This window comes from Medicago sativa, chromosome 1, assembly GCF_051527215.1.
Source record: "Medicago sativa cultivar Bolivia chromosome 1, Bolivia_mono, whole genome shotgun sequence".
Classification (NCBI taxonomy): Eukaryota; Viridiplantae; Streptophyta; class Magnoliopsida; order Fabales; family Fabaceae; genus Medicago; species Medicago sativa.
Window position 1 is genome coordinate 61098344 of NC_140749.1, and position 13100 is coordinate 61111443.

General features: G+C 29.8%; 1 protein-coding gene, 1 long non-coding RNA gene and 1 other non-coding gene across 4 annotated transcripts; 2 read left to right on the forward strand and 1 right to left on the reverse strand.

Moving 5' to 3' along the window:
- The first annotated feature begins 7433 nt into the window (after positions 1 to 7433).
- LOC146956039 (uncharacterized) lies at positions 7434 to 8243 on the forward strand. Its single transcript, XR_015018740.1, has 2 exons — positions 7434 to 7701; positions 7862 to 8243. It is a non-coding gene; the product is annotated as an uncharacterized LOC146956039 (long non-coding RNA).
- A 1895-nt stretch (positions 8244 to 10138) lies between these two features.
- On the forward strand, positions 10139 to 11830 carry LOC146956040 (uncharacterized). 2 transcript variants are annotated; one of them, XM_085725887.1, is made up of 4 exons: positions 10139 to 10303; positions 10773 to 10862; positions 10984 to 11040; positions 11542 to 11830. In XM_085725887.1, exons 1-4 carry the CDS (start codon positions 10226 to 10228, stop codon positions 11686 to 11688), a joined length of 372 nt encoding a protein of 123 aa, XP_085582013.1. In that variant the 5' UTR covers positions 10139 to 10225; the 3' UTR covers positions 11689 to 11830. The 2 variants fall into 2 exon arrangements, with proteins under 2 accessions (XP_085582013.1, XP_085582016.1); XM_085725890.1 differs by lacking the exon at positions 10139 to 10303 and having other exon boundaries at positions 10617 to 10862.
- A 913-nt stretch (positions 11831 to 12743) lies between these two features.
- Positions 12744 to 12938, reverse strand: LOC146956041 (U2 spliceosomal RNA). The gene has a single exon (XR_015025085.1). It is a non-coding gene; the product is annotated as a U2 spliceosomal RNA (small nuclear RNA).
- Between the last annotated feature and the right edge of the window lie 162 nt (positions 12939 to 13100).

The following is a 13100-nucleotide window of genomic DNA, read 5'->3' on the forward strand; positions in this document are numbered from 1 at the left end:
TTAGTGAAAAAGGAAAGAATAGAAAAGGTTACATCATTTTTTCACACTTAGAAAAAAAAAATGGAAGTCAGATGTATCTCACTATAATTTATGTGTGATCATCGTTAGAAATCATTTTCACCATCTTCCAATTGATCTCTTTCTCTCACAATGTATAAATGATCGGTGTCGCTGTGCCAAGGGTTGGCCACCACGGTCTCTCTCTCTTCAATGTTGTTGTTGTTGAAAACCCAAAGTTGTTCCCTATTCACAATGAAGAAGTTAACTATGAATAGTAATCAATGTTCATAAGGATCAATATATACATGGAAATGAGTAAATGAACAACCCTTGCAAAGCAAGAAATCAAAGAGAAGGCAATATGAACATGAAGTGGGGTAAAATGTAGCTAATTGATAAAAGAAAGTTTTATTTCTGAAAGCAATAATAAATTAAATCAACGTGACTTTGTAACAAAAAAAAAATATGTGATCAAGAGATGTAATGATCATTGCAGTTCAGAAAGGCACTAATTTAAAGGTATATTTGCGCACACCAAGTTAGTCAATGAAATATGGTAAGGAATGGCTATTAAATGTATTAGCATGTATAAAGCGTCGATATACACACGGAGACACTAACATGTGAACAGCGACAATTATTTGAGAAATAACACAATTAAATGTAATCATATGTATCTATATCATGTCGAATATGGGGACGTTTCGGACACCAGACACACATATGATGATAAGCGATGATGCTACATAAATTAGCATTGCAATTCACTAAATGAAAATTACATTCACTTCAACTGACATGAAGGACGACACGATAATATCTTCAATTCCCATGTGATCCCAACCTTCACCTCTTCAAGACTAATGCTTTGTTTGGTAACACAAATAAGCTAGCTTATAAACTTGTTTTTGATAGGATGAGACATGTTTAGTAAAAACTTTTTATATAAAAAAATTAACAGACACTAATAAAAACAAATAAGAACATAAAAAAAATGTAATCCAAACAAAAATATTTACATATTGAAAGAAGAGTAGTATATACCTTTCCTGAAATAGGGAAGAAAGAACAGGAAAGTTTTCTCATCTCTACGTTAGCATAGCACCGCCGCCATCTCCCGGTTAAAAACTTGTCCCCCACTGCACCGACTACTTTGTGACTTCTTCAAAGCCACCAAAATGTCTCGACTTCTCTATCAATAAAGTGGCTGATGAAAAATGTGGCCTTGATGCCCCACTCCTTTCCTATTTCTTCATCTTTTCTCTGTCTCTACAAAACCAAGTGTAAAAAAGATCACTTGGTAAGGATGAAATTGGAATGATAAAAATCGAAATCAAAGGTCCACATCCTTTTTTTAGTGTATGGATAAAGATATAGATTAAAATGACTTAATATGAAAAACTAATTCTCTCAAAAACATAAAATATGAAAAACATACTTGAAGGGAACGATATATGTCCATTGTAAATTAGAAAATATATGATTGTCAAATCTAAAAAAAGAAATATCATGAAGAATAAAAACTGCTAATTTTATACTTTGAATTATAACTGGTCATATTATAACTCAATGATGAGTATAGTGGTGACGAGAGAGAGAGAGAGAGAGGGAGGGAGGGAGGGAGAGGAAAATATTGTGAAAAAGGGGCAACGAGAAGTACGTCTAATTATGTTTTTTGTGTCGTTTGATCATGAGAACGTTGGTTGAATTGGTTATGTAGTCATGGTGACTTGCATTTTAAACGGTCATGGTTAATTTTTTTTGTTTGTTTTGTTATTCAGATATTTTCCCAACCGTTCACTATTCTAATGGCATGGGTGTTCAATTTCATTTCTTTTGTTGAATTCACATTCATGGATGGAGTAGATTGAATCACTAACCTTCAATTAATTTGAGGATTAAACACGGCCACCATCTAGAATAAATTTTTCAGCAAGTCCTTTATTAAGAGTTTATAGTTGGATTTACATCTTAAATTGGACAAAATTCATGTTACATGATTTCTATCTTGCCATTTTTTGTAATGGTCCGATCCGTTGTACGAATTTTTGTACCGAGGGTTCGAATCCAAACTTTGACAAAATTTTAAGCAAGAGTTAATAATTGGATACTTGGATTTACATCTTAAATTGCAAAGTCCCTTTTTTATTTGATTACCTTTTTGTATGTTTTATATATCACTGCAACTTATTCACAACAAAAATAGAGCGTGGAGATGTGAATTTTTATACTTATTCTTAAGTCAATAACAATAGTGCAAGGTATTGAAATTATTTATCAACTCTATTAATTTGATAGATAAAAAAAATTAATTTCAAAGAATTTCACAAATCATTATTCTTGACCAATACTGATAGTGTTCTTTACAAGTACGGAGAATGTAATCAATGGATAACAAAGACCCAGTTGAGAAAGACAATATGAAAGTCAAGAGTAAAGGAAAAGCGATGTGTTGTTAACATTTTCAGAAAAGAAGAGGCATGTGATACGTTGTGGTTACATGATCGGGATGCACATACAAAGAGTTTACGCTCTAAAGCACAGAAGGGCAGCAAAGCAACCGAAAAAACTAGCGGTAAGAGGTGTTTTCTACTGCACTAATTTTGCAATAATTATATCTGATTTTTGTTTAAAAAACTGTCAATTGCTACTTTGAGCTATTCTATCTTGATGGATTCTCATACTTATATTTGCTATCTTTTTTCAGTATCAACACACAACAAAATGTATAAGCATCTAACCTAAACTATAATAATATGAACAATTACTTTTTCACCAGTACTAATATGATTGTTCTTGCTTTTTACAAATATTTTTATTTTACAAATATTTTTCACCAGTACTCTCATACTTATATTTGCTACCACTTTTTGTTTCAATCATCTTTATTTTACAAATATTTTAATACTTTAATTCTAAAAGTAAATGTATATTGTGTCCAATTGCAACAATAATAGTCATGTATATACCCGAAAATGTAAATTTACTTGGGTGTAAGGTGGAAGGATTAATATTTCATTTGTTCATTCCAAGTCAAATAGAGCGACAATGTGTTTATCCTCTTAATGTGGTGGCTTTGTTTTAATCTAAGTGAATGTAGTGGGAAAACAAGAACAAGCATTAATTAAAGCAAATGAAGTAGCCTATAAAAAAGAAGAAATGAAGTGAAGTACGAGGACGAGAACGAACCCCTTCAAGAGTCTGAATGGTGCCAATCTTTTTAAGTTTATTGGTTGTTTGTTTTATTTGCAATCAAATTGTATTTCGTTCATGTCTAAGAGTACGATCACAATTCTAAGCAGTGATTGATGTAATCTATACCTATTAATAAAGCCACCAGACATGAATCAATGGGGGAAGTAGTTGTTTAAGCAACCTTGAAAAAGAAGGCACTAGATAGATCAAAGTACCAAGAGATGGTGCAAACAATATGGAAACAAAGCCACATAGTGGGATGAAAAGGCCAAGTAGTACAGGGATGAATATATACATGCTCAAGTATTATGACACACAATTTGGAATAGTCCCAAAATTATGGCTATTTTTGTTTGTTTAAGTCACTCGAGAAATTTGTAGCCTTCATGGTCTTTATCTGGTGTTGTTTACGGGTGTGTTTGGTAAAAATAAGCTATAAGCTAGCTGGTAGCTGATAAGCTAGTTGGTAGCTGAAAAGCTAGCTTATAGCTGGTGACTATTAGCTGATGACTTATAGCTGAAAAGCTAGCTTATTAAAATTAAAAGTGTTTGGTAAAATTAGCTGTTGAAGTGACTGATAAATATAAAATGACGTAAAAGGACGTGTTTGTTTAATTTTTAATATAATCACATATATAATTTTTATTACTTAACATATTTCTTTTTAAAGATTTAAATCTATTTCAAATTATTTTTATTTCTAAAATGATAAATGTATATATGAATTAATTCTCAAAAAAAAAAATATATGTGAATTAAATCGATATTTTTTATTAAATAAAACTTTTTTTTTATGAATTTTATTTAACTAAACTTCTTTCACTATTTATTGTAAATTTCATATAAAATTATTTATTATATGAACTATTAGTAACATGTCTTTGTTTTATATTCTTTAAAAAAAATGTCTTTGTTTTATAAAATTTCTGGGCGCAATATTGGACGATGCATAGTTGATTTTTAAGGAACGTGTTTTAAAGCTACTACTGGCCGAGGTTGCTATTATACTGATCCTCTTTGTCCAGGGCATGAGGATGCATGACAACATGGGTAAACGTGGACAGTTTGTACCACAAGAATGTGGGTGGTTTTTTAATTATAAAAAATAAAATAAAATAAATAAAAGGTTAAAATTGGAAGAAAATATAAAAAGCTAAAAGCTCAAAAGCTACTTGAAATAGCTTTTCAAAAAACGCTATAAGCTAGTGGAAAAAGCTTTTTACCAAACATATTTTATTTTATCAAAACAAGCTTATAAGCTAGTCCAACAAGCTATAAGCTAGCTTTTTTGTGTTACCAAACACAGCCGTAGTCATCACTACATCCTTTCTATACCTATTAATAAAGGCAAAACTATTTTTGGTGTAGCCTTTTTTTTAAATCCCAAAATGCCCTTACTTGATGGAAGTTATTGAAAAAAAAAAAAAAACAGCCTTACCCACTAATAATCAGACACACGGTGGCAATTGTTAAAGAAAATATCTACCTTACCCACTAATCAGACACCAAAAAATAACTTCCCTTCGGTTTTATTTTTGATATTTACAACTTACAAAAACTGTAATAGAGCACCAACAGTGCCATGTGTAGAGTATTTATTTCTCATCTTTTCTACTGGCCTTTGTTTTACGTTAGATTGTAGAGGAGAGTAAGGGAAAAAGTCTGATAATAATATGACAGAAAAGATGGAGAAGGCTGAAGGCTTCAATTTTTATCATTGCAACATGGTAATTTGCATTATTCTTTTCTCTAAAATTTATTTTCATTTTTCAAATATTTTATTGTTCCTCAAGCACTTTTTTATAATTCATCTGCTAATTATTTTTGAAAGACAAGGTGACTTTTCATCTGCTAATGTTTTTTTTTTTTGAAAGATTTCATCTGCTAATGTTAATACTTAACTAAGCATTGTTGTCATTGATATTAATTCATCTTATTTTTCACATGTTAGGTTAATAATTAATTCTAGAAATAAAATGTATTTCGGTGCATGAATTCTTCTATAATTTAAGTTTTTGGAGTAAAAAATTCTTTATGGATGATAATTTTACTTCCAAGTGGAATTGTCTGTTCTTTACATATGAATGTGATATTGACACTTGCTCAAAGGGTTTGCTCAAAATTTGTCATAAATCTACAACAATAGATAAAGGTAATGAGTGTTTTTTTGTTTGGCATTTTTTTCATGAAAAATTTACTCTTCTAACTTATGTGTTGCACTAGGGGGATTATGAGAATGGGTATTCGAAGGAAAAGTCTTTAGAAGAACATCGGGGAGATAATGATAGGTAAACATAATTATTAGGCATTGAATATGTTAGGGCATTGTTTATTAAACACATTTGTTTTCTTTATTATTTTGACATTTTTAATGGTATGTCTCTTCTCTGTACGTTCACAAGATTAATTTCCTCTAATCTCCTCTACATCTTTAAGAGATTGGTATCTTACATAACCAGGGCCGTCCCTAGGTAATTGGACCGCCTAATAAAATAAAAACATTTTTTTAAATAGCAATTATCCATTTTAATTGAAAATAAGATCGTTAAAGACTAAAAAAAGGTGTTTATTGTAACTAAAACATAAAAGATCAATATTCTAATCAATAATATAAAAATACAATTCAAGCGAATATCTTTATCAATCTTCTAGGTTATATTTTTCCTTAGTTTGTACAAAGCCAAAAATAAAAGGTTTATAATATTTTTTTTAGAGAATAATTATAATGTTTGTTCTTTCAAATAAAAAAAAAAAATATAATATTTGTTGTTAGAGTTTAACTATCTTATACAATAAGCATGGGCCAAAAATTACAAGAAGTGTTCTAACAAAATAAAAAGAAAAAAAAATTATATTATGTTTTCATTTGTGAATATATAATATGTTAAGAAGAATTTGGCTAAATTGAAGAGATTATAGATGAACTTCAAATCCATAAAAAAATAATGGCTAAGTCAAAGCCTTGTCATACTAAAAATATTAATTATAGAAGCAAAAAGGAAAGAAAAGGAAGAAAAATGAAATCTGAGTGTTGAACCCATGACCCAAGCATTACCAGATTGCAACTGTACCACTAGGCCGCTTCAGCTAACTTGAAACATAACTAACGCTTAATATATTTATTATTATTTACTTGGCTATAAATTTTTATATGAGGCCCATACCTTGGGGAGGCCCAGCTCCATTGAGCTGTTTGCACCCCCCAAGGGCCGGGCCTGTACATAACATACCTCTACCACCGGCACAATGGGTGACCACAATGGTGAGAGAAACACCATAGGGGCCTCATATATATATATATATATATATATATATATATATATATATATATATATATATATATATATATATATATATATATATATATATATATATATATATATATATATGAGACAGGATCCGTTGACACCAGGTGTAAGTCTAATGACTTACACCAAATCTCAACCATTAATTCCAATCAATCAAGTGGCTAATAGTTCACAATATATCCAATTAAAAAAACCCAAAAACTGTGGCACATGTGATCCGTCTCCTTCATCTTCTCTAATTTTATTCGCAGCCTACCAAACTTGTTCCCTTGAATAAATATTTTCCAGAACAACATCAGCTCACCGTCTTATAAGTCAATGGTAGAAATTCAATTTGAATTTATCTTATGATGATGCCAAATTAAAAAGAATTATCCCCAATTTTGGAAGAAGAAGAAAATCAAGATTTGAGGGTTATTTGTATCATCGTAACAAGAAATTGCAAGTCTCAGGTGTAATCAAACAAAAGGAATTTATTTCCATTAGTGTTGAGATTCAGAAATTAACACCTTAATCTATTTATAATTTTATCTCAATGATTGATGATTGATGGTTCAACACTAGTAATTGAGATTCAATAAACCACAAAAATTGCAGATCGTAAAAATAAATGAATTTAGGTAGAAGGTCTTTGAAAAAATAGCATGTAAAGAAAAACTATCTAAATGATCACATAAAATAAAGGGAATGGCTGACATCGATCAATGAACGATAACCTGAAAGAGATGAAGGAGACAGATTGTATGTGCCACTGTTTTTGGGGTTTTTTTAATTGGATATATTGTGAGTTATTAGCCACTTGATTGATTGGAATTAATGGTTGAGATTTGGTGTAAGTCATTAGACTTACACCTGGTGTCAACGGATCCTACCTCTATATGAGAATATATATATATATTGGAATAATTCTTCCTTTTTTGTTAGGAAAATGCTTTGTTTTACGATAGAAATTGTTGCACGAGAAACGACGAATGTTTTACTACCCTTGGATGTTAATATTTCCATTAACTAATTAAATTCTCTCTCCATGTTTTCCTTTCCACCCCTTGATTTCCACAATTGCCGGTCGTTGGCTTTCGTCTCGCACTAAATAGCACGTCTGTTTTTGTTATGCTGATGTATCTCATAGTTTGGTCCTCATTCTCTTCATTTGTTCCAAGGACCGGCATGTGGTTGAGGAGTCACATAGGCCATGAAGGTATCCTTCAATTATATTATTCACTTTTTCTATTTTACCAACTCATTATATCATAAATGTTTCTCTTTATTTTATTATTATTTTTATTTTCATTGTTTGTTTATGTATATCATGCATGCTTTAAATATTTTATTTGTTTTGTAAAATGGTTGTCAATCAGAGAAGGAGGGGGTACGTTATTCGCGGTTGACGTATATCTCACTATCAAAGATGAACGGAGGATGACATTTTAATGCTAAGGACATAACATTCAGTGGTTGGGGTAGAACACTTGACGCCATAATGGAAATGGACGATTGTCCGCATTTTGTAACCTTTGCGCTGGCTCATGGTCACAACAATAATGCTTGGTGAACGAGGCATTTACAATTAGGTTTTCATTCTTTTTCTCTCATGGACACAACAATAATGCTTGGTCTTTTTATTTACAATTAGATTTGTAAACTTTGTTGAAAGTATTTTGTGTAGTTTGTTGAGATATTTCTGTTACATAAAATATTAGAAATTCAATAAAAATTTAAAGAAAATATTGAGTGGATAAGATCAAAATGTTGAGATATTTATGTTAAATAAAATAGAGTTAATTAAGTTTTTAGTCCCTATAAATATTCACAGTTTTGTTTTTAGTCCCTATAAAATAAAATCAAACTTTTTAGTCCCTGTGACATTTTCCTTAAGCATTTTAGGGACCAAAAATGTTGATGAAAATTTTTTATAGGGACTAAAAATGCTAATGGAAAATTTTTATTGGGACTAAAAATGCTGATGGAAAATTTTATAAAGACTAAAAAGTGTGATTTTATTTTATAGGGACTAAAAACAAAATTTTGAATATTTACAGGGACAATTTACTTAATTAACCCAATAAAATATTGATTTTTTAAAAATAGAAAAAATAATAAAAATATCGAGAATGAATGTGGAAGTGACACGTGGCATAAAAAACCTTACTATATATATATATATATACTATTGATTTTAAAAAAAAATACATATAAAAGATATAATAATGAAATATTTAAATAGTTAAAATGGTAAATTTTGAAGAAAAAACCTTTAAAAAGTATATGAGAAGCTACAGAGATATAATCAGTAAGCGCCGTCAATATAAGAAAATTACTGTGCTCAGTGCTCACAAAAAAAAATATAATTTTAGTTTAATCGTCAAATTATCAAAAAATTTAAATTTAATCGAAATTATTTTTAAAATCGGATTTATCGTGATTGTTTGAGAAATAAAAGTTAAACTCTTATAAATTTTCTATGGAGATGGTGTTTCAAGCTTCAAATATTTTCTATAACAAAGTAGGTGAGAAAACAATCCTCAAATTTGATAAATATACATATATAATATTGTTGATGGAGCAAGAACTTAGCAAAGGGTTTGATCGATGTCTTTAATTTGATTTTCTTTTCTTAAGTGATTAACGTTGAAGAAAAAACTTTGTCCCTCATGTCTAAGTTCCTTAATTGCTCTAGCAGAGTGTTAAGTAAGGTTATTTTGGTTTTTGAGCTACTAGACTATGAAATGTATTAGAAAAAGATATATAAAGACAAATTGATAAATAGATATAAATATGGAAAATAGTTTTGTGTTTGATTGTATATGTCCTGTTACGATTTACCAAATAAGTATTTATAGGTAAAAATTATCCATATTAGTCAAACGACGTGGTCTACAATGTCCAACATTTGCTCGGCTAATTTTGTGGGTAATGCGTTGGTTTCCCTTATTAATGAGATTGTGGTACCCCACATTCGGCTCTTACTTTTATCCTTTATGACATGATCTATTGATAAGGTCATTGGTGTGTTACCCCACTTATGTGCTTCCTCTCTCACTTCCTTTGCAGGTAGTGGTGCTATAAATATTGAGTGTGAGTTTTAAGCATCATTGTCCAATCCAATTAAGCTTTGTCCTACTCTTCGTCTAACCTTCTATCGTTAAGAGGTTACCTCGCTTAAACTTTAACTGCCTAACAGGATAATCATTTTTAGATGTATTGAATGTATATATGTGTGTGTTTTTCCAAAAGTAACAATCACTATTTATCAAATATTTTTCAGTACAAATTTGCCCTTTTAAGCTACTAATTTATTTACCATTGCAGAGTCAACTAAAGCGATGATATTTTTAACCTATTTTTAATGATCAAGAGTTAATGCAAATTTTGACTCGAAGGTAAATAAAGTTTGTTGAATAATCATTTCGGTCAAAGATTGATTTTATATCATAACTGAAATTCAGAACCACTTAAACTAAACTATAGCACTTGGTTAACTTCATTATAGTAATATTTTTTGTTGACGTGAAATTCATGATAATATTGAAACAAGTTTAATAAGAACTCCTCTCAAAAAAGTTTAATAAGGAACTTTTATCTTCTTGTTTTTTTTAGGGGAAGGAACTTTTATCTTTTAATTAATTAATTATTTTAATTTTAATATATCGGTTTCCATTTCTATTGTGCATACGAATGACGGCATGCAAAATAAGTTCATGTGAAATTCACGAGAACAATCCATGAAAAAAGGAAGGTCGGTCACAACAAAGATGATAGGTTCACATTTTTCGTTGATATATGTATCATCATTCATTAAGGTAACAGGCATGCTCCAAGTTCCAACTTTTCATAATTTGAGTCTTCTTCTTTTGTCAAGTAGTAAATAAGAATCCTAACATCTACCTATTATACAATGCTCCTGAGCTAAACTCGCATGAACATGTTTTCAATCACTTCAAATATCATTTTATAACATTTTATTTTGCAAACTTTTGACTAATTGTTTGTAATCATGAGTTAATTATTTCAAAAACACCGGTAGATTAATTATTAATATGTTGCGAGAAGATGTTTATTATAATTAGTGATATGCTAGTAAAAGTCATTTCTTATTTACGTGAAATCAAGAAAATGAAATACATTTAATTACCATCTTACTACGTGTGAAAGTAAGTATTTTTGTTGAGTGGAGGAGGAGTGTAGTATATGTATATATAATACCAAACTCTTTTGCAATTTTGTATATAATAACTTCCTCTCATCTCAAACACTATGGCTCACCAAAAGCACCAAGTTACAGAAATGATATCACAAGATGCAGATGATGATAGAAGATTATATGAATGTGCTAGGAAGTATCAAATCATTGTGAAACAGGTATCAACCTATTGTTTGATGTTCAAGTGAAATGTCAACAATTAAATTGTAATCATTTTAGGCTAAAAAATTCAAAATTTCGTTCCTTACTATAACTTGTGATTCCACTGTATGGTTTCAGTTTGATGAACTAATAGGAATGATGGACAATTTCACCTCAATTCCCAATTGGCAAAAGGTAACTTTTTTATCATATTCAATCTAATGGCAATCTATAGTGTATGATCTTATTCAACTCTTACTATAAAAAATAAATAAATAAATAAATAATTAGACAAAAGAAAATTAAATTAAAAGTGAAGACTCATTTTGGTCTATATAAAAAATGTGAGATCCAATTTAATCTCCCAAAAAAAAATGATTTTTAAGAAAAATAATTTGGGACAAGGAACAACTTAGTCCTTGTCATAATTTTTTAAGAAGATAAGAACTAAGTTGTCTTGATTTAACTTTCTCAAAGTTGCTTTTATTATTTTTCTGAACGATCAAATTAGGTCTGATCACATTTTTTATTTTTGTCATAATCTAAAATAAGTCTCCACTCTAAAATTAATCTTCAAAGCCTGTGTCTTTAAGAATTTATCTTAATATTTTTTCTGTTAAACAAAAAATCTAATTTTCAATTAATTAGTATATTATACGTATATATCTTCATTCTGATATCTCACACTGTAAATAGAGTCCAAGAGATAATGCTTCTAATGCAAAAGCAGTTGGTTCCTCAAGCCAGCCAAAGAGCAATGAAGAAATTGTGAAGACACTAACAAGATTTTTACATGAATTGGGAGCTAACCCTACAGATTCTGAGTGCTCAAAAGGCACATAAGGTGTATGCATATGTGGTGTAAAGAATAAGAATAAGGAAAATATTAGCTAGTATCTATAAGGCATTGCCTAAATAATTAAAAGAAGTATCTGCTGTATATATAATGTGTGATTTCTATAAGAGGTGTTTGACTTGAATTTTCATGACAAATATTTTTTTTTTATGTATTCCTTAAATAATGTTATGAGAGTACTTGTTAGCATGACTATAGAACCGTCCAAAAAATTAACTGTTGAGGGTAAAAGCGTGACATGTGTTGACTGAATCCATCATGTGATAATTGGGACCATCATGCATAACAACATTTAACATTTCATTTGTTCAAAAAAACATTTAACATTTCATCATTATATTAATTAATAATAAAATTTAAAACAACTTGACCAAAATTTTTTTTTAAAACAATATTTAAAAAAATCGAGGTAAAACAATCAAATAAAACCAGATACAAAGTTTTAAAGTAGTCTTCATAAAACTGATTTGAACAAGGAGAAAAAAAAAAAAAAGAGTTTGAAACAATGTAGATAAAATCAAATAAAACCAAATACAATCAAATCGGAGACCAAATTATAGTTTTCCTCCCATTTTTGTCCCACAAGGTTCAAGAGATTATTCTCTATAGTTTTGGGGAAGGATGACAACAAAAAAGACATCAAAGGAAAATAATTTCTGATAAAAAAAACCATTCAAAACACCTTTAAATCAGATTTAATTTTTTAAAATCATAATTTTTCTAAAAATATTTAACTAAAAACATAAAACTCCTAAAAAAATTAAGAAAACAATGGGTCTATTTTAGTTGAGCTTATGAGCTATCACATTAGGTACAGAAACCTAATACATTTTCCAAGTTTTTATCTCAAGAAATGGTTTACGATTTAGTGATAAGTAATTTCTATGTCAATGGCCAATGGATATTTATTTTCAATCAGCAGTGGAACATATGATACCAACCACTAACCACCTATATTAATTTTGGTTTAAATTCACGATTGGACTAATAAACCACGTAATACAAATATTTTAAACCAAACAAAGACTTGAAACTTGAATTGGTGGGGTGCGTCAGCCAATGCTATAGTGCAACGCATAAGCGACACATGAGAGACCTAGTAGCAAGCTACTATGATGGCCTCTCCCCATTAAAAAAGTAATTTAATATCGTGTGACACATTAGGTCACATATCAGATATTAAACTGATAAAAACAGATACTACACTTGATCTTAGCCAAAAGGCCGAGAAAGGTATGATTTCAAAGACGGGTTCGCATCTGCTTTTATATTCAACACCCACTCACTTGTTCTCTAGACTTCTCGATGTGGGACTATTGTGCAACAACTATTGGAACTCGCTGGTTATTGTACTCATGGCCAACAGAGACAAAATTTCCAAGCAAAGGATACGTGATTT